This window comes from Musca autumnalis, unplaced genomic scaffold, assembly GCF_047663935.1.
Source record: "Musca autumnalis isolate F117 unplaced genomic scaffold, ASM4766393v1 scaffold_5, whole genome shotgun sequence".
NCBI lineage: Eukaryota > Metazoa > Arthropoda > Insecta > Diptera > Muscidae > Musca > Musca autumnalis.
The window spans coordinates 66,455,235-66,477,029 of NW_027412088.1; the positions used below are offsets into that span (position 1 = coordinate 66,455,235).

At 38.7% G+C, this 21,795-nt stretch overlaps 1 protein-coding gene across 2 annotated transcripts in view; it reads left to right on the plus strand.

Annotated features, from left to right (window-relative positions):
- Positions 1–21,287, plus strand: part of Usp15-31 (Ubiquitin specific protease 15/31) — a 190,850-nt gene extending 169,563 nt beyond the window's left edge. For both annotated transcript variants that reach the window (XM_073991936.1, XM_073991935.1), the window contains 3 exons: positions 206–2,087; positions 2,150–3,168; positions 21,079–21,287. In XM_073991936.1, the coding sequence (XP_073848037.1) occupies positions 206–2,087; positions 2,150–3,168; positions 21,079–21,129 (2,952 nt within the window). In that variant the 3' untranslated portion in view covers positions 21,130–21,287. The remainder of the gene's footprint in view (positions 1–205; positions 2,088–2,149; positions 3,169–21,078) is intronic.
- Positions 21,288–21,795: the final 508 nt, after the last annotated feature.

Consider the following 21,795-nt stretch of genomic DNA (forward strand, 5'->3'; position numbering starts at 1 on the left):
TAACCCTTGATTATTACTCGTGCGCATAAGGTCTTAGTTACCCGGCGCCTTTTTTCTATATTTTATAAATTTATTTTATAAAGTATTTTGTAAATAAATAAATAAATAAATATTTGCGCCTAAAAGTATGCTTTAATTTTTGACACTGCCACTTTATAAACACTTGAAAACATTAATAATGTTTTTCTTCAATTTTATTTTTCAGAACAACTATGGCCGTCCAGATGAAGTAATCGCCGCCGAAACCTTAGCCAATCACATACGCTGTAACAATTCCTTTGTTCAAGCTGTTTTCCAAGCACAATTTCGTTCATCTCTAACCTGTCCACGTTGTAAAAAACAATCGAATACCTTTGATCCATTCCATTGTATATCGGTACAACTGCCACAGCTAACACAACAGACAATCTTTGCCACCGTTGTCTATTTGCAAAAGCAACCGAGACAAATGCGTATGGGTCTAACAGTTACTGCCGGTTCACCAATTGTGGCCTTAAGGGAACAGTTACACAAAGACACGGGTATACGAACGGAACAAATGGTATTGGTTGATTTACAAAAGGAAGGCTTCATGCGTGTCTTTTATGATTCCCAACCTGTGAATACTTTAGAAGGTATAGAGACTATCTATTGCATAGAAGTTCCATCGGAAAAGGTGGAGGAGACGACCACAAGTAACTCCAATAAAGGGAATGAAACGACGACGCCAAATAATGGAGGCAGTACAACACTCAATACTGCATCAACAACCAATAATCCACAATCAGCAAATCTGTTAGTGCTGGTGGCAAATGTCAAGAAAACCAAGCTGAAGAATGAAGAAACCTCAAAGGAAGATATTAGTTTGGAACGTTTTGGTGCTCCATTTTGTTTACAAATTCCACGTGATTGTTCTTATGCTGAGCTACAAAAGAAACTACTCAAAGAAATGGCTGGCATTTTAAAGCCCGAAGTATTTTCCTATTCTACACCGCTCAAGGAAATGTTTCAAATACGTTTACAGGATCCCTCTGCAGATCCTGACACCTTTATAGAACAAGTTGAACATCCACTGCTCACAGAAATGATTGATTTGGCTTTGTCAGTGTTGTCGGCAGAAGCTGGACCACCACACATTAAATTACTACTGGAATGGCCTGATCCAGAGGCTTATTTTAATGATCTCTCCGATCACGTGGTGGAACATGAAAGTGTACCCCGCTTGCTGGCCAACAAATCGAATGATACGGCCACATTAACTTTGGAACAATGTCTGGAACATTATACCAAAGCAGAAACATTGAGTGCTGAAGATGCCTGGCGTTGTCCCCATTGCCAGGAATATTTACCGGTTGTGAAAACTTTAGGTTTATGGTCATTACCTGATATTTTAGTTGTACACTTTAAACGCTTCCGCCAGCATCATGGCAAAAGTACGAATGCCGCCAAACTAACCACGATGGTGAAGTTTCCATTGCATTCGTTTGATATGTCACCGCATTTAGCCAAGGAGGCTAATGAAACGATGGCAACGCTATCTGCAAGCTCACAACAACAACAGCATACCCGTCCAAGTCCATGGCGCAAATCAAAGCCGGGTGATTCACGTTCTTCCACGTTGAGTTCTCGTGATAATCGAGAAACTCGTTATGACCTCTATGCCGTCTGTTATCATCAGGGTGACACACTTGAGACTGGTCATTACACTGCCGCCTGTAAGAATCCCTATGATCGTCAATGGTATAAATTTGATGATCAAAGAGTTACCAAAGTTCCCAATGAATCAATGCCTGAAGAAATTATCAATAATGAGGCTTATATGTTGTTCTATCAGCGTAGAACATCTGAGAATGCTGAATGTTCGGGATCAAGTTCGAATTCCAGTGATCATTGGGTATCACGTATCGCACCACCGCCGCCGTCGTCATCAAGCTCCAATGTTATCCAAACAGTTTTAAGTAAATCCAAGGAGACGCTTAAAACAGAAACGGTTGCAGTTCAAGCAGAAAGTTCGAAGGAAGAGAAAATTGAGGTAATTGTAGAAAAACATCTCAGCCCGGAGATACAGAGCAATAAACCACCAGTAGCTGGCGAAAAGGAAGAAAAGGGTAAGTCTTTAAAATGTGATTAAAAACTTAAAAGTAAATATTTAATTTGCCTTCTTTTTTAGAATCACCTGAAAACATTGGCCCTGCAGAAAACGAAATCACTTGCAATGGCTCAAATTTGGATGCTTTAGAAAAAATATTGGATTTTGCTGATGCTGAGGTGGTACATGACACCAACGATCTAAGCGACAAAACAGACAGCAATGACCCCAAGCTAACGCCAGAGGAAAATACTGAAATTTTCACCATGGATGAAGATTGTAAATTGGACGAGGATATCAAAGAAAACCCCTGCAACCATACAAAAGAAAACGCTCAAGAAAATGCCAACACAACAAATCATTTACTTACCAATGGCCATCATCAGCATCATGGTACCAATGAAATCAAATCAAAATCTCCACTGTCTCCCAAAAAATCAAATGGCATTGAGAAAATCAACTCTAAAACTCCAACAACCTCCAAATCGTCATCATCTTCTTCTTTGTCGTCAACACAATCGTCCTCCAAACCCCATCAACAACAACACACGGCCATGGCTGTGGCGACGGCCAACTTAAGTGATGGTGGTGGCATCACCACAAATAGCTTACAAAACAAAATCAATGGCTTCACATCACATCCCGTTGCCAATTCAGCACCCAACGATAAAGAGCATTTACTTTCGACAAGTTTAAAAAGCAATAGCAGCAGTATTATTAGTTCCGCTTTGGCGGGACATTTCCCTACATGTCGTCAACCCTGGCATGGTAGTCGTTCAAGTGTTTCGGCTGTAGAAAATGCCATATATCCCAGCAGCAGCATGAGTAGTAGTTCAGCGGCGGCACATCCTTCATTGCATTTGCGTCATTCCTTTTCAACAGCATCCAATTATCGTCTACGTGAATGCAGTGATACCCTGTCGTCGGTGTTGCGTAACTCGGTGAATACTTGCAGTAAAGATACACTATTGTTTTTGGATCAACAACAACATCACAATCATCATCATCACCACCATCATCATCATCACCATCATCGGAATCATCATAGTTTAATGGAAGATGATGATGATTCGGCATTTATGGGCAGTCGATCGTTGTGGGTAAGTTATGAAATGCAATATTAATTGGTGGTGTTAATTTTTTATTAAGACAGTTCTGATTAGATATTTTCAATTGAGGTATAGCCCCCAAAACAGCCACCAACCAAACTATCGTTTTTATAAAAAATAAAAAAAAATCCCGTTGTCGAATATTGGTCATTTTTTTAATAACGTAAGTCAGTGGAAAGGGTGCCGCCGTGGTGCAATGGTATGCACACCCGCCTTGCACGCATAAGGTCGTGAGTTCGATTCCCCGGCCAGGCAACAACAAAACACTTTTCAACGGTGGCAAAATACCCCTCAGTAATGTTGACGACATTTCCTGAGTATTTTAGCCATGGAAAACTTCTCTACAAAAGTGGTGTCTTAGACACGCCGTTCGGACTCGGCGATAAACTGTAGGTACCATATCATTGAGCTAATATCATAATATGAGAGAAGTCTCCCTTGTCCTTATGGGATGTTTGTGGAACAATTATATATATATATATATATATATATATATATATATATATATATATATATATATATATATATATAAGTCAGTGGAAAGAGAAGGTCCACTTTTTCTGATACTTCCCTCACAAACCTTTCAAAATTTGCATTGATTTCCAGTTTAAATCTTAGATCATTTGGAAAATTTGTATTGGGTGTAGTCTTGTTGCCGATGGAACATTTAATTGTTTTTTTTTTTTTATAAAAGTTGGAATCTGCGACTGTATCTGTGTGAATGCTATTCAATCCATGCATAAAAAATTGCCAGGTAATGGTGGACGGGCCACACCGGGCCTCCCCCTAGTTATGGCGGTCCTATTCACCATATGGTGATTAGTATGGCCCTAAAGGTAACACCCGAGTAAGTACTGCAACTAGAGCTTGTCATTGTGTTGTTGTACCGGACAGAGCTCCGAATACTCGCTCGAATTCCACTCGCGAGTGAAACTCTTCTCAAATTTGAGCAAGTTGAGGGGGGCAACTTGCCCCCTCCCCAGCGCCAAACAAAAACTTATCCCACCCTCAAATAAAGTTGCCCCAAACCAACCAAAAATATTGCACCCAAAGAAAATTACCAGCTCACCCCCAAATTTTCACTCGCGAGTAAATCGGAGCTCTGGTACCGGAACCTCATGTGAAGACATGAGGATGCACCGTGTTTACGGTTTCTTTATCTGCATCCCTAAGTGCTGCCAGCTTGTAGCAGATAACTGTGTCAGGAGCGGACGACGTGAATATGCTGTCCCAATGTAACCCCTAGAATCTTGGGTAGTTTGTGGTCGGAATTCTGCTACCATCGACCATGACACTCATCTTAGTGCTCACCTTTGCAGTCGATGTGGTGAACAGAGTGGCCGCAGATTTAGTGGCGGATATTTGCATATTCCCCGCGTGGAAAAAAGATGGTAAGATCAGTGAAATAGGAGTTCATCCTGCCAGAAATAACCCCAGGGATGGTACCTGACGCCAAGTTCGTACAATCATCCGCATACATAATGATCTCAATGCCATCTGGAGTCGGTGGAACACCAGAGAGGTAAAGATTCGGAGATATGACCCCCACCGTAGGGAACTTCCAATTTCACTCTACGTGGCTTGATTATCTAACGTTCAAACGATGCCGGAGGTTAGTCTGCTCAATGTTCTCAAATTTCGTGGAGTGCTTGACAATATTAAAGTCGTCGCACGGCTTGCTCTGGTTGATTCCTCGGCTAACATGCGTAGAGATGGCGTGCAGCGCTGTTGTCGTGCTGTGCTGCTTACGAAACCCTTGCTTATAATTGGTAACTTGATAGCTATTTCTGACGATGGGGAGGCTAAAGCCTCAAGGGTCTTTGCTAGGGGCGACAAACGCGATTCACCTTTACTGGACCACCCTGCCCATTGTCCAGACATTGGAAACAATGTGGGAGGATAGCTACATGTTGAGAAGTTTAGTGAAATACTCGACTCCCGGCTCATCCAGCTGTTTCACCATTACCTTGGAGAATCCATCAGGTCCAAGTCTTTGGATGATTTAGCGTTCCAGGTGGTGGCATTCGCAACATCATCCATTGTAAATTGTGGTGGTTCCTCCTTGGCAGGAAGAGATGTAATGCGACGTAGTACACACCTCTTCGCTTTGTCACTTCCGGGGTGCTCGACAAAATGTCGATTGAAATAACTTGCGTACCTCTTCGGATCAGTCAGCAAAACGTGACAGAAGTTCTATCTTCCTTCTTTACCGGCTTCGATAGTGACTTAACCGTTGCCCACAATTCCCTTATTCCGGTTTCAATGCTGCAACTCTTACCATGACTTAACTACTTGTTCCGTTTATGCTCACCGACCAACCTGTTAACTTCCAGTGTCAGCTCCCTGACTCTTGGGTCACTGGGGTTGTCACGACGAAGCTTATAGGGCTCATTTGCTTATCCCGCCGACACTGCTGTGAAATTTGGTCTCACTTCCGGTATTCGATCAGCAGGTATATGGCGAGAGGCTGCAGCAGGTGATAATGTCTCGAAACGTCCTCTCTGCTACCAGACGTCAGAAGAGTTGGACAGATCTCGCCAATTAGCATTCCAATGATTAATGATAGTGCAACATTCAGAGGTGATAAAATTGTGACGGATAGAGATAATTATAGGGTGATGTATGACCCAAAGAAACGACGGTTTGCCACGTGACGTAATTTGTTGGACCAGGTGACGCAATGGTTATATCTGGCGAACTGTGACACTCTACGCTAATTCTGGTAGGGGCGTCCTCATTGACGCAGCCAAACGTAGATGTATCAATCTGCTCAGCCAGCACTCTGTATGTTATGACCTTCTAAAATCGGGCTAATGTTGGCCCTATAACCTGGAGTACAGCTATCGGTAGGATGTATACGTTAAACAACTCTATCTCAGCAGTTCCACACGTCACTGCGACCCCTATACATTCCATGGCTACCAGTGCTTTTAAAGAAGCACCCTTTCTTTCAGGAGGGTCTAAAGATGCACCCTTTCTTTCAGAAAGGGTCTAAAGAAGCACCATTTCTTTCAGAAAGGGTCTAAAGAAGCACCCTTTCTTTCAGGAGGGTCTAAAGAAACACCCTTTCTTTCAGGAGGGTCTAAAGAAGCACCCTTTCTTTCAGGAGGGTCTATAGAAGCACCCTTTCTTTCAGGAGGGTCTAAAGAAGCATCCTTTCTTTGAGAAAGGGTCTAAAGAAGCACCCTTTCTTTAAGAAAGGGTCTAAAGAAGCACCCTTTCTTTAAGAAAGGGTCTAAAGAAGCACCCTTTCACCCATTCTTTCAAAGAGGGTCAGCCTTTCTTTCAGAATGGATCTAGAGAAGTACCATTTCTTTCAGGAGGGTCTAAAGAAGCACCCATTCTTTCCAAGAGGGTCAGCCTTTCTTTCAGAATGGGTCTAGAGAAGTACCATTTCTTTCAGGAGGGTCTAAAGAAGCACCCATTCTTTCAAAGAGGGTCAGCCTTTCTTTCAGAATGGGTCTAGAGAAGTACCATTTCTTTCAGAATGGGTCTAGAGAAGTACCATTTCTTTCAGGAGGGTCTAAAGAAGCACCCTTTCTTTCAGAAAGGGTCTAAAGAAGCACCCTTTCTTTCAGAAAGGGTCTAAAGAAGCACCCTTTCTTTCAGAAAGGGTCTAAAGAAGCACCCTTTCTTTCAGAAAGGGTCTAAAGAAGCACCCTTTCTTTCAGAAAGGGTCTAAAGAAGCACCCTTTCTTTCAGAAAGGGTCTAAAGAAGCACCCTTTCTTTCAGAAAGGGTCTAAAGAAGCACCCTTTCTTTCAGAAAGGGTATATATAAGCACCCTTTCTTTCAGAAAGGGTATATATAAGCACCCTTTCTTTCAGAAAGGGTATATATAAGCACCCTTTCTTTCAGAAAGGGTATAAATAAGCACCCTTTCTTTCAGAAAGGGTCTAAAGAAGCACCCTTTTTTCAGAAAGGGTCTAAAGAAGCACCCTTTCTTTCAGAAAGGGTCTAAAGAAGCACCCTTTTTTCAGAAAGGGTCTAAAGAAGCACCCTCTTTTCAGAAAGGGTCTAAAGAAGCACCCTTTCTTTCAGAAAGGGTCTAAAGAAGCACCCTTTCTTTCAGAAAGGGTATAAATAAGCACCCTTTCTTTCAGAAAGGGTCTAAACTTTTTCAACAACAACAACGTTATTATTTTTTCGTAATTTTTTCTTGCATACAAAAGAACTCATAAGTGATATCTGCTAGTGTTTCAACATGGCATCCTCCTCTGGAGGAAACTTTTACGGGATCCTAGATCCTGGAGGGGGAACCTCCCCAAGAAGGAAAAAACAAAAAACAGGAACTGTAGCCTTGGGAAAGTCTTTGGATTTTCCGGGTTTAGTTCAACAAAAATCCAAATATCAATCCTGTCCCAAATATGTGCTGATGAAAAGTAAACATCCAGAAAAAACCCTGAAATCATTCAACATCTTCCTAATCTCCAAAGCTATTCAAGGAATTTCGGCTGAACCAACATTAAAAACGATTTTCACAAGAGACGGAAATCTCCTCTTTTTGACGAAAAATGAGGCTCAAGCTAATCGTTTTATAAAAACAACAAATCTTGCTGGTTTATGTCCTGTTAAATGCATCTATCATCCAACCCTAAATATTGTTAAAGGATTTTTACGCTGCGATTTGCTAACTGACCTTTCCCCAGAAGAAATTGTTAATGGTCTGAAGTCACAAGGTGTTGTCGATTGCCAAAAAATTACGAGGTTTAATGATGGTGTGGTATCAAATACCCCTTCACACATACTGAGTTTCAACTTATACGAAGTGCCTAAAACTGTGGAAATTGGAATAATTACTTGTATGGTGAAAGAATATATCCCAAATCCGATACAGTGCAAAAATTGCTTCAAATTAGGTCACACCAAGAAATTCTGCAAGAACTCTATTACATGTGAAGTATATGCATCAGCTGTTCACGATCCAACACCCTGTACTAAAGTTCAATGTATCAATTGCAATCACCAGCATAGATCCACCAACAAAAACTGCCCAGAATTCCTACAAAGAAAAACGGTACTCAAGCACAAAATACAAAACAAATGCTCTTTTAAAGAAGCCCTCAATAATACCCCAAAAATAACACCAACCGATATACCAACAGAAAGTCTCTCAGAGGCAATGGAAGTGCGAAAAAAGAAAATAACATTTAACAACAAATCTAAGTGCTGTTTTAGATTTAAGCGATTTGTCTTACGATTTTTTGTCTCCTCTTTGCTCATCTTCGTAAATTTCACACACAGGGTTGCATTTTTTTGTAACATGGTACCAAGTGTACATTTTGTTAAAAATACTTAATGTAAAAAGAAGGTATTTTATAAAAATATGTTATACAAATTTTAAAATGCTTATAACAAATAATCATTTTATGCTTTAAATGATTTTTTATGCACAAAATTCATTGCAAAACTAAATTTTGTTTCAATTTCTCTTACTATGTTTTGCAACTCTGCCTAACAAGAATAACCACCACAAAGAGGAGACAAAAAATCGTAAGACAAATCGCTTAAATGTAAAACAGCACTAACTCAAACCAAGCACAACCAAATGAAAAGAACCCAAAAACAAAAGAAAACAAACAAACCACCACAACAGAAGCAATAAATGCAGAACACCAAGAACTAATAAATAAATTTCACTCAAAAATTGAAACGCTAAAAAACAACAACACCAAATGTAGTATCTCAAAACCTATGAGCAATACAACATCAAACTTATCAGATATAGATACAAATAAATACATATCGGCAAAAATAACAGCAAGACGATCAGCTGTTGACGACGCTGATGATGTCTCAATGACATAATAGTGTTTTACACTATTTTATTTTTTTTTTTTTCTCTCTAATGATTAATTTTAACATCTTACAGTGGAACATAAAAGGATTAATCAACAATTATACAGATCTCCAATTATTGATACAGGATCGACGGCCTCACTTTATCTCCCTACAGGAAACTCACATTCCTTATCAATGCCATCCAATAGGCCCAAATTCATTCACCACCTACTCCGCTAACCACCCATCGAACATCAATGCAAAAAGTGGATTAGCTGTTTTTATTAAAAATAATATCCCACACAAGAGGATTTACAATTCTTCAAAACTCTTAAATATTGTTATGGAAGTGGTGTTAAATATAAAGATAACCATAATTTCGGTTTATATACATCCGAATGAATCGTTCGATATTAATGACATTACGTCACTTTTCGATAATGTTACAACACCTGTTCTGCTCATGGGTGATGTTAATTGCTGGAATATATTATGGGGTTCAGCAAAAAATAATACCAGGGGTGTCATTCTCGAACATGACCTGAACATGCATAATATGTGTATATTAAACGATGGCAATCCTACACATTTATCTACCTTTAATTCTTTCACAAATATAGACATAACATGCTATTCTGCAAATCTTCTACCGATTGCATCCAGTGAAACAATTGATAATCTGTATAGCAGTGATCACTTTCCTATAGTGACCACTGTCCTAACAAACTCCAATTGGTCGTCTGTAAAACTTACCCCAAAATATAACTTTAAAAAGGCAAATTGGCGGACATATTCAACTACTGTCGACAATGAATTGGAAAACAAATGTTTTGAGAAAAACCCAAATAAAATCAATGGTACAATAACCAAGGCTATAAGAAAAGCAGCAGCATTAAACATACCAATGAAAAAAACCAACAACAAACACTATGTCCCTTGGTGGAACCTAAACCTACATACTTACCGTCAAGACAAGGTCAGAAAATTTCGTATATTCCGGAAAAGTCCAACACGCGACAATTTAGTTCTCTATTTTAGAAATGAAAATCTTCTTTGAGCTTGAGGTCACTGTTGTTTATTTGTTTATTGTTTCATTTTATGTTTCCCAATATTTCGCAATTTTTTGAAATTGCATCTTCAGGGGATGATCTACAACGACATTATAATTGTATGTATATTATTGAGTATCACAGTATTTTTAAAATATTTTCCAAACATACAAAAAGAGATTATTATTTACTTACAATACGTAAAAATATTAACAGTCAAGTATTTCTTAAGAACTATCGTGGATTCACTACCATCGTCTGTTCCTTGTAAATATTGCACTGGAATGACTACGTATTGCACGATCTCTTTTTTGTCAAATATCTATAACAGTAGGCTGCGTTGTCTGTATCGCTCTTATAATTTATCTTCGTATTTGTTGGTATATTGTTGATATGCAGCATCTCCAATGTAAGTCGTCTGTTATAGTTATTTTCTACTTGCAGTACACGTACATTGTCAAAGTTTGGCATATGGTTGTTAAGCTTACAGTGGTCCGCAAGCGCTGTTTTTTGGACCGTATTCTGATTTCGTAATTTAATATCAGATTTGTGTGCTGATAATCTTGTTTTCAGCTTATTCTTAGTCGTACCCACATACATTTTTCCACATTTTTCCTCTTCGTTACCATCACATTCAATTTTATAAATTACGTTGTGTTTGTCAAGTTTAGGGACGCTGGTTTTGGTTTGACTAAACAGTCGTTTCAAAGTGTTGCCAGTTTTTGGTGCTATATTTAATTTATCCTTGTCAAAAAGGTTGGAGTTTTGGAACCTTTCTGAAATTTCCGGTACATACAACATTGTTTTATATATCATTTCGTTTTTATGTTCTTCCAAATTTGTTTCCGTCTGACGTATTTTATAGTTATTTATTAAATTCTCAATAAGATATTTAGGGAAACAATTTTTGGTTAATATTTTCCTTATTTTATTCTTGTTTTTTCCGTGAAATTTGACATCACTTACATTAAGGACTCTGTTTATGAGGTTACGTGCGGTATTTACTATTATTTGTTTTGGGTGTTTGGAGTGGTAGTTGATAATACGACCGGACGCGGTCGGTTTTTGGTACCAATCAATTTCTAGTTCTCTATAAGAAATCTAAAGCAAAGTTTAGATCCGAATCCAAGAAAGCGAAGGCTATCTGTTTTATGCGCTTTACCAGCACCATCAGTAGAGATTCCCCTCTATCTAACATATGGAACAAAGTAAACAGAATATCCAACCGAAACACATCACAGACCTTTACAGCAATGGAAACCAATAATGGCATTCTAAACGACCCCATTGACATCGCCAATTTATTTGGTGAACAATGGTCTAACGAATCTGCTGATTCTAATTTCTGTACGGATTTCCGGCTGTCAAAAAATGATATTCCTAACAATTTCTCTAATAATGCAAGGAACAGACAAGCAGTGATTATAGAGAACTCCATAACCAGCTCTGAGTTAGCCATAGCTTTAAATAAAGCTAAAGGAAATACACCCGGGCATGATCGGATAACATATTCTATGCTACAAAATTTTTCCAGTTACAGTAAGGAAAAACTTCTTTCGTTGTACAATCTCGTGTTTAACACAGGAGTTATACCTTTTTCATGGAAATCAGCAATAGTTGTCGCGATCCCAAAACCCAACAAAAACAAAAACCTCTTTTCCAGCTATAGGCCAATATCATTGTTGCCATGTATTTCAAAACTACTCGAACGCGTAATTTCAAATCGCCTGGCATGGTTCTTAAAAACCAGGAAACTCATAACAGTTAAACAAGTGGCTTTGAAGGCAAAACAAGGATGTGATGACGCTTTACTCCATATTGATTTCTTTGCAACAAAAGCTCTATCAACCAAAAACCATACATCTATACTTGCAATAGATTTTGAAAAGGCTTTCGATCGTGTGGGCATTCATGTTATTCTTGATACATTGACATCATGGGGCTGTGGATCTAAGATGTTAAACTTTATTAAATCATTTTTAACAGGTCGAACATTTAGAGTTAAAATAAATAATTATCTCTCGCAGAGATTCACCTTAAAAAATGGAATACCACAAGGATCACCTCTTTCAGTAATCCTTTTTCAAATAGCTTTTAATCAAATAAGCCTCATAATTAACAAATACAATAAAATTTACCATTGTCTTTACGCGGATGATGTGTACATATTAAGCCAAGAAAGAGACAACAATAGTACAAATGATACCTTTTCAAGAATAATCGCTGAAATAATGTATTGGTGTAAATTTTCTGGAGCAAAAATATCATCTTCAAAATCATCTATTCTACACATCTGCAGAAAACATATTTGCCATCCCCAAAACTTTACAGTCAACAATATAACTTTTCCATACGTAAATGAACTAAAAATTCTTGGATTAACATTTGAAAAAAATTATCGCTGGAAAAAACATATCTTAAAACTAAAAAAAGATCTTATTCCTAGAGCTAACATAATCAAATATTTATCCAGCAAATGTTATACCCACATTAATACACTCACCTACCTGGTAAAAACGCTTATTTTAAGCAAAATCGACTATGGTTTCTACATATTTGGAAACAGTCCAAATTCCACATTGAAATATATAAAATCAATTTACCATGGATGCATAAGATCTAGTCTATTTGCTTATCGGACAACGCCGATTAAAATTCTTTTTATAGAATCTGGACTGCCGCCTTTGGAGGAAAGGTATATTGAGATCCTGAATCGACTATTACCTAAAATTCTTTCCATAAATTCATCGATTATAGATGAAGATGTTAAAAAAATATTATCCTCAAAGAGGAAGCCCAAGGTGCCATCTGTATTTTATGAATGTATAAACAATAATATTGTGAATTTTAAGGGTAGAATAACAAATTATATTACAAGGTACCCTGTATGGATGTTCTCGGAGAATTCTTGCAATATGTCACTATCCCTGCACAAAAAGGATAATACACCTCATGAAATCTATTTAACACATTTCAATGAGTTTATGTCGCAACATGGTGATTGGTATCAACTTTTCACAGATGCTTCTAAAAATAATTCCGCTACAGCATATGCTGTAGTTGATTGCGATGGAAAGCTATTAGCATCTAAAGTTTTATCAAACTTTAGTTCAATCTTCACTGGTGAAGTTGCATGTATCTTAGAAGCCATCAATATTGCTTTGGAAACCAAAAAGAAAACACTGATTTTATCTGATAGTCTATCGGCAATAAGGAGCATTACTAATATATCCAACACTAAATGGTCAGGTATTAATAAAATAAGGGATCTACTCATATCTAATATGGGTAAGATAAAGCTAGCGTGGATTCCTGGTCACGTCGGAATACCAGGTAATGTTTTCGCTGACAATGCTGCAAAGAATGCCTGCATCGCACCACTTATCGAGGATATTATCATTGAAAGACTGGATCTAAAAGCACACATATCAGCAAACTTATTTAAGCTACACATAGTCAATATAGCTCAGTTCCAACATTATCACTACACAGATGTCAATCCACATAATCAAATTGCAATTTACCCCACAAATATTGATAAAAAGAAAATTAGAATTTTTTCTCGTTTACGGATGGGGCACACTGTTACAACTCATCAATATCTAATCAACAAAAACGCAGATAACAAATGTCCGAAGTGCGGTGATGTGGTTACCGTTAAACATATACTCCAAACATGCAGATTATTATCTCAACAACAACGACGCTTCTTACAAAACCAAGGATTAAATATGCTTCAAAACATAAACAACCTAAATATTGATAATATATTTCAGTACATAAAGCAGAATAACATAACTATTTAAAAAAAATGTTCAACTCTTTCGAATTTATATTGTATATATATATATATATATATATATATATATATAGCTGATGGCCATAGTAGCTAATGCTTTTTACTGTATATAATACTCTTATATTTACTATAAGTTTATAATAATAATAAATAAATAAAGCACCCTTTCTTTTAGAAAGGGTCTAAAGAAGCACCCTTTCTTTTAGAAAGGGTCTAAAGAAGCACCCTTTCTTTTAGAAAGGGTCTAAAGAAGCACCCTTTCTTTTAGAAAGGGTCTAAAGAAGCACCCTTTCTTTTAGAAAGGGTCTAAAGAAGCACCCTTTCTTTTAGAAAGGGTCTAAAGAAGCACCCTTTCTTTTAGAAAGGGTCTAAAGAAGCACCCTTTCTTTCAGGGGGGTCTAAAGAAGCACCCTTTCTTTGAGAAAGGGTCTAAAGAAGCACCCTTTCTTTGAGAAAGGGTCTAAAGAAGCACCCTTTCTTTGAGAAAGGGTCTAAAGAAGCACCCTTTCTTTGAGAAAGGGTCTAAAGAAGCACCCTTTCTTTGAGAAAGGGTCTAAAGAAGCACCCTTTCTTTGAGAAAGGGTCTAAAGAAGCACCCTTTCTTTGAGAAAGGGTCTAAAGAAGCACCCTTTCTTTGAGAAAGGGTCTAAAGAAGCACCCTTTCTTTCAGGGGGGTCTAAAGAAGCACCCTTTCTTTCAGGGGGGTCTAAAGAAGCACCCTTTCTTTCAGGAGGGTCTAAAGAAGCACCCTTTCTTTCAGGAGGGTCTAAAGAAGCACCATTTCTTTCAGGAGCGTCTAAAGAAGCACCCTTTCTTTCAGGAGGGTCTAAAGAACCACCCTGTCTTTCAGGAAGGTATACAGAAGCAACCTTTCTTTCAGGAAGGTATACAGAAGCAACCTTTCTTTCAGAAAGGGTCTAAAGAAGCACCCTTTCTTTCAGAAAGTGTCTAAAGAAGCACCCTTTCTTTCAGAAAGGGTCTAAAGAAGCACCCTTTCTTTGAGAAAGGGTCTAAAGAAGCACCCTTTCTTTGAGAAAGGGTCTAAAGAAGCACCCTTTCTTTGAGAAAGGGTCTAAAGAAGCACCCTTTCTTTGAGAAAGGGTCTAAAGAAGCACCCTTTCTTTGAGAAAGGGTCTAAAGAAGCACCCTTTCTTTGAGAAAGGGTCTAAAGAAGCACCCTTTCTTTGAGAAAGGGTCTAAAGAAGCACCCTTTCTTTGAGAAAGGGTCTAAAGAAGCACCCTTTCTTTGAGAAAGGGTCTAAAGAAGCACCCTTTCTTTCAGAAAGGATCTAAAGAAGCACCCTTTCTTTCAGAAAGGATCTACAGAAGCACCCTTTCTTTCAGAAAGGATCTAAAGAAGCACCCTTTCTTTCAGAAAGGGTCTAAAGAAGCACCCTTTCTTTCAGAAAGGATCTAAAGAAGCACCCTTTCTTTCAGAAAGGATATAAAGAAGCACCCTTTCTTTCAGAAAGGATCTAAAGAAGCACCCTTTCTTTCAGAAAGGGTCTAAAGAAGCACCCTTTCTTTCAGAAAGGGTCTAAAGAAGCTCCCTTTCTTTCAGAAAGGGTCTAAAGAAGCTCCCTTTCTTTCAGAAAGGGTCTAAAGAAGCACCCTTTCTTTCAGAAAGGGTGTAAAGAAGCACCCTTTCTTTCAGGGCGGTCTAAAGAAGCACCCTTTCTTTGAGAAAGGGTCTAAAGAAGCACCCTTTCTTTCAGGAGGGTCTAAAGAAGCACCCTTTCTTTCAGGAGGGTCTAAAGAACCACCCTTTCTTTCAGGAGGGTCTAAAGAAGCACCATTTCTTTCAGGAGGGTCTAAAGAAGCACCCTTTCTTTCAGGAGGGTCTAAAGAAGCACCCTTTCTTTCAGGAGGGTCTAAAGAAGCACCCTTTCTTTCAGGAGGGTCTAAAGAAGCACCCTTTCTTTCAGGAGGGTCTAAAGAAGCACCCTTTCTTTCAGGATGGTCTAAAGAAGCACCCTTTCTTTCAGGAGGGTCTAAAGAACCACCCTTTCTTTCAGAAAGGGTATAAATAAGCACCCTTTCTTTGAGAAAGGGTATAAATAAGCACCCTTTCTTTGAGAAAGGGTCTAAAGAAGCACCCTTTCTTTCAGGGCGGTCTAAAGAAGCACCCTTTCTTTCAGGGGGGTCTAAAGAAGCACCCTTTCTTTCAGGGGGGTCTAAAGAAGCACCCTTTCTTTCAGGAGGGTCTAAAGAAGCACCCTTTCTTTCAGGAGGGTCTAAAGAAGCACCATTTCTTTCAGGAGGGTCTAAAGAAGCACCCTTTCTTTCAGGAGGGTCTAAAGAAGCACCCTTTCTTTCAGGAGGGTCTAAAGAAGCACCCTTTCTTTCAGGAGGGTCTAAAGAAGCACCCTTTCTTTCAGGATGGTCTAAAGAAGCACCCTTTCTTTCAGGAGGGTCTAAAGAACCACCCTTTCTTTCAGGAGGGTCTAAAGAACCACCCTTTCTTTCAGGAAGGTATACAGAAGCAACCTTTCTTTCAGGAAGGTATACAGAAGCAACCTTTCTTTCAGAAAGGGTCTAAAGAAGCACCCTTTTTTTCAGAAAGGGTCTAAAGAAGCACCCTTTCTTTCAGAAAGTGTCTAAAGAAGCACCCTTTTTTTCAGAAAGGGTCTAAAGAAGCACCCTTTCTTTCAGAAAGTGTCTAAAGAAGCACCCTTTCTTTCAGAAAGGGTCTAAAGAAGCACCCTTTCTTTCAGAAAGGGTCTAAAGAAGCACCCTTTCTTTGAGAAAGGGTCTAAAGAAGCACCCTTTCTTTCAGGGCGGTCTAAAGAAGCACCCTTTCTTTGAGAAAGGGTCTAAAGAAGCACCCTTTCTTTGAGAAAGGGTCTAAAGAAGCACCCTTTCTTTGAGAAAGGGTCTAAAGAAGCACCCTTTCTTTGAGAAAGGGTCTAAAGAAGCACCCTTTCTTTGAGAAAGGGTCTAAAGAAGCACCCTTTCTTTGAGAAAGGGTCTAAAGAAGCACCCTTTCTTTGAGAAAGGGTCTAAAGAAGCACCCTTTCTTTCAGAAAGGGTCTAAAGAAGCACCCTTTCTTTGAGAAAGGGTCTAAAGAAGCACCCTTTCTTTGAGAAAGGGTCTAAAGAAGCACCCTTTCTTTCAGAAAGGGTCTAAAGAAGCACCCTTTCTTTTAGAAAGGGTCTAAAGAAGCACCCTTTCTTTCAGAAAGGGTCTAAAGAAGCACCCTTTCTTTCAGAAAGGGTCTAAAGAAGCACCCTTTCTTTCAGAAAGGGTCTAAAGAAGCACCCTTTCTTTCAGAAAGGGTCTAAAGAAGCACCATTTCTTTGAGAAAGGGTCTAAAGAAGCACCCTTTCTTTCAGGGCGGTCTAAAGAAGCACCCTTTCTTTGAGAAAGGGTCTAAAGAAGCACCCTTTCTTTGAGAAAGGGTCTAAAGAAGCACCCTTTCTTTCAGGGCGGTCTAAAGAAGCACCCTTTCTTTCAGAAAGGGACTAAAGAAGCACCCTTTCTTTGAGAAAGGGTCTAAAGAAGCACCCTTTCTTTCAGAAAGGGACTAAAGAAGCACCCTTTCTTTGAGAAAGGGTCTAAAGAAGCACCCTTTCTTTGAGAAAGGGTCTAAAGAAGCACCCTTTCTTTGAGAAAGGGTCTAAAGAAGCACCCTTTCTTTGAGAAAGGGTCTAAAGAAGCACCCTTTCTTTGAGAAAGGGTCTAAAGAAGCACCCTTTCTTTGAGAAAGGGACTAAAGAAGCACCCTTTCTTTGAGAAAGGGTCTAAAGAAGCACCCTTTCTTTCAGAAAGGGTATAAATAAGCACCCTTTCTTTGAGAAAGGGTCTAAAGAAGCACCCTTTCTTTGAGAAAGGGTCTAAAGAAGCACCCTTTCTTTCAGGGCGGTCTAAAGAAGCACCCTTTCTTTGAGAAAGGGTCTAAAGAAGCACCCTTTCTTTCAGGGGGGTCTAAAGAAGCACCCTTTCTTTCAGGGGGGTCTAAAGAAGCACCCTTTCTTTCAGGAGGGTCTAAAGAAGCACCATTTCTTTCAGGAGGGTCTAAAGAAGCACCCTTTCTTTCAGGAGGGTCTAAAGAAGCACCCTTTCTTTCAGGAGGGTCTAAAGAAGCACCCTTTCTTTCAGGAGGGTCTAAAGAAGCACCCTTTCTTTCAGGATGGTCTAAAGAAGCACCCTTTCTTTCAGGAGGGTCTAAAGAACCACCCTTTCTTTCAGGAGGGTCTAAAGAACCACCCTTTCTTTCAGGAAGGTATACAGAAGCAACCTTTCTTTCAGGAAGGTATACAGAAGCAACCTTTCTTTCAGAAAGGGTCTAAAGAAGCACCCTTTTTTTCAGAAAGGGTCTAAAGAAGCACCCTTTCTTTCAGAAAGTGTCTAAAGAAGCACCCTTTTTTTCAGAAAGGGTCTAAAGAAGCACCCTTTCTTTCAGAAAGTGTCTAAAGAAGCACCCTTTCTTTCAGAAAGGGTCTAAAGAAGCACCCTTTTTTTCAGAAAGGGTCTAAAGAAGCACCCTTTCTTTCAGAAAGTGTCTAAAGAAGCACCCTTTCTTTCAGAAAGGGTCTAAAGAAGCACCCTTTTTTTGAGAAAGGATCTAAAGAAGCACCCTTTCTTTGAGAAAGGATCTAAAGAAGCACCCTTTCTTTGAGAAAGGGTCTAAAGAAGCACCCTTTCTTTCAGAAAGGGTCTAAAGAAGCACCCTTTCTTTGAGAAAGGGTCTAAAGAAGCACCCTTTCTTTGAGAAAGGGTCTAAAGAAGCACCCTTTCTTTCAGAAAGGGTCTAAAGAAGCACCCTTTCTTTGAGAAAGGGTCTAAAGAAGCACCCTTTCTTTGAGAAAGGGTCTAAAGAAGCACCCTTTCTTTCAGAAAGGGTCTAAAGAAGCACCCTTTCTTTTAGAAAGGGTCTAAAGAAGCACCCTTTCTTTCAGAAAGGGTCTAAAGAAGCACCCTTTCTTTCAGAAAGGGTCTAAAGAAGCACCCTTTCTTTCAGAAAGGGTCTAAAGAAGCACCCTTTCTTTCAGAAAGGGTCTAAAGAAGCACCCTTTCTTTCAGAAAGGGTCTAAAGAAGCACCCTTTCTTTCAGAAAGGGTCTAAAGAAGCACCCTTTCTTTCAGAAAGGGTCTAAAGAAGCACCCTTTCTTTCAGAAAGGGTCTAAAGAAGCACCCTTTCTTTCAGAAAGGGTCTAAAGAAGCAACCTTTCTTTCAGAAAGGGTCTAAAGAGGCACCCTTTCTTTCAGAAAGGGTCTAAAGAAGCACCCTTTCTTTCAGAAAGGGTCTAAAGAAGCACCCTTTCTTTCAGAAAGGGTCTAAAGAAGCACCCTTTCTTTCAGAAAGGGTCTAAAGAAGCACCCTTTCTTTCAGAAAGGGTCTAAAGAAGCACCCTTTCTTTCAGAAAGGGTCTAAAGAAGCACCCTTTCTTTCAGAAAGGGTCTAAAGAAGCACCCTTTCTTTTAGAAAGGGTCTAAAGAAGCACCCTTTCTTTCAGAAAGGGTCTAAAGAAGCACCCTTTCTTTCAGAAAGGGTCTAAAGAAGCACCATTTCTTTCAGAAAGGGTCTAAAGAAGCACCCTTTCTTTCAGAAAGGGTCTAAAGAAGCACCCTTTCTTTCAGAAAGGGTCTAAAGAAGCACCCTTTCTTTTAGAAAGGGTCTAAAGAAGCACCCTTTCTTTCAGAAAGGGTCTAAAGAAGCACTCTTTCTTTCAGAAAGGGTCTAAAGAAGCACCCTTTCTTTCAGAAAGGGTCTAAAGAAGCACCCTTTCTTTCAGGAGGGTCTAAAGAAGCACCCTTTCTGTCAAAGAGGGTCAAAAGAAGCACCCTTTCTTTCAGGAGGGTCTAAAGAAACACCCTTTCTTTCAGAAAGGGTCTAAAGAAGCACCCTTTCTTTCAGGATGGTCTAAAGAAGCACCCTTTCTTTCAGGAGGGTCTAAAGAAGCACCCTTTCTTTCAGAAAGGGTCTAAAGAAGCATCCTTTCTTTCAGAAAGGGTCTAAAGAAGCACCCTTTCTTTCAGGAGGGTCTAAAGAAGCACCCTTTCTTTCAGGAGGGTCTAAAGAAGCATCCTTTCTTTCAGGAAGGTCTAAAGAAGCACCCTTTCTTTCAGGAGGGTCTAAAGAAGCACCCTTTCTTTCAGGAGGGTCTAAAGAAGCACCCTTTCTTTCAGGAGGGTCTAAAGAAGCACCCTTTCTTTCAGAAAGGGTCTAAAGAAGCATCCTTTCTTTCAGAAAGGGTCTAAAGAAGCACCCTTTCTTTCAGAAAGGGTCTAAAGAAGCACCCTTTCTTTCAGCAGGGTCTAAAGAAGCACCCTTTCTTTCAGAAAGGGTCTAAAGAAGCATCCTTTCTTTCAGAAAGGGTCTAAAGAAGCATCCTTTCTTTCAGAAAGGGTCTAAAGAAGCATCCTTTCTTTCAGAAAGGGTCTAAAGAAGCATCCTTTCTTTCAGGAAGGTCTAAAGAAGCACCCTTTCTTTCAGAAGGGTCTAAAGAAGCATCCTTTCTTTCAGAAAGGGTCTAAAGAAGCACCCTTTCTTTCAGAAAGGGTCTAAAGAAGCATCCTTTCTTTCAGAAAGGGTCTAAAGAAGCATCCTTTCTTTCAGGAGGGTCTAAAGAAGCACCCTTTCGTTCAGAAAGGGTCTAAAGAAGCAGCCTTTCTTTCAAAAAGGGTCTAAAGAAGCATCCTTTCTTTTAGAAAGGATCTAAAGAAACAACCTTTCTTTCAGAAAGGGTCTAAAGAAGCACCCTTTCTTTCAGAAAGGGTCTAAAGAAGCATCCTTTCTTTCAGAAAGGGTCTAAAGAAGCACCCTTTCTTTCAGAAAGGGTCTAAAGAAGCACCCTTTCTTTCAGCAGGGTCTAAAGAAGCACCCTTTCTTTCAGAAAGGGTCTAAAGAAGCAGCCTTTCTTTCAGAAAGGCTCTAGAGAAGTACCATTTCTTTTGTTTTTTTCGTTGCCACGCCAATGTGAATAGAATCGTCCGTATCTTTACTGGCTAATGCCACTAGTGTTATCCTTGCGTTCTTCTGCCGAGATGGATGGGGTGGTCTTTGTCCTTTACCTGCGAAAGTACATCAATGTGCACGTTATTTTTTGAACACACTCTCTCTCTCATAAAGATCTCTTCTGATGTAATTGGGTGGGGGAAGCCTGTCCAATAGATTGTGGCAGGGATGCTCAGGGCGGTAACACACATGCAGCTACTGCATCGAAAACATTTTGCTGTGATGATCATGGATTGGATAGCCTTTTGCTTTGTTTTTATACCATAACAACCTAACCTAATTTATTTTCTAACCGATTTTCATTTCTTTTGCAGATATCACCGGTAACCCCGCATAAACTTATAACAGTATCGCCGAAAAATTAAAAAAAAAGAAAAACAAAATATATTTAGAAGAACAGAAAACAGCGACCTAAATTGTTGTGTACGTATATATGTATGTGTAATTATTATTAAGTTTTAAACAATTTAATAGATAGAAAATAACCAAAAAGCAAAGCATGAAGATTTCATATAAAAAAAAATTGTTAAAACAAATATGATCTAATATATCAATTAACAAATTAGTATATTAAGAATAATGTTTTTTGTTTGTTTTTGTTTTTAATTTTTACTCACTTTAACAAGACACAGATAGACAGGCTCATTATGAGAAATACTTTATAATTATTACTTTATATAATAAATATTTACATATTTATTAAATATATACAGACATACATATATTCAAAGCAAATGCATATACCACGTTACATTTTTTCTACATAAATACTATGTATTGCGTATAAGAAAATAAAGTTATAAAGAAATACATAATGAAAAAATTGTATACATATTTATAATAAATATATAAAAATATTTATTTGAAATATAACCATTTATATAGACAAGACATATAAAATATAGTATACCAGCATAAATACATGGCCCGTAAATATTAAGTCAATAAATATTTATTAAATGTTTAATAAATGTTTTTTGAAACAGATTTATACGATTTATACAAAAACAGTAACAACAAAAAATACGATT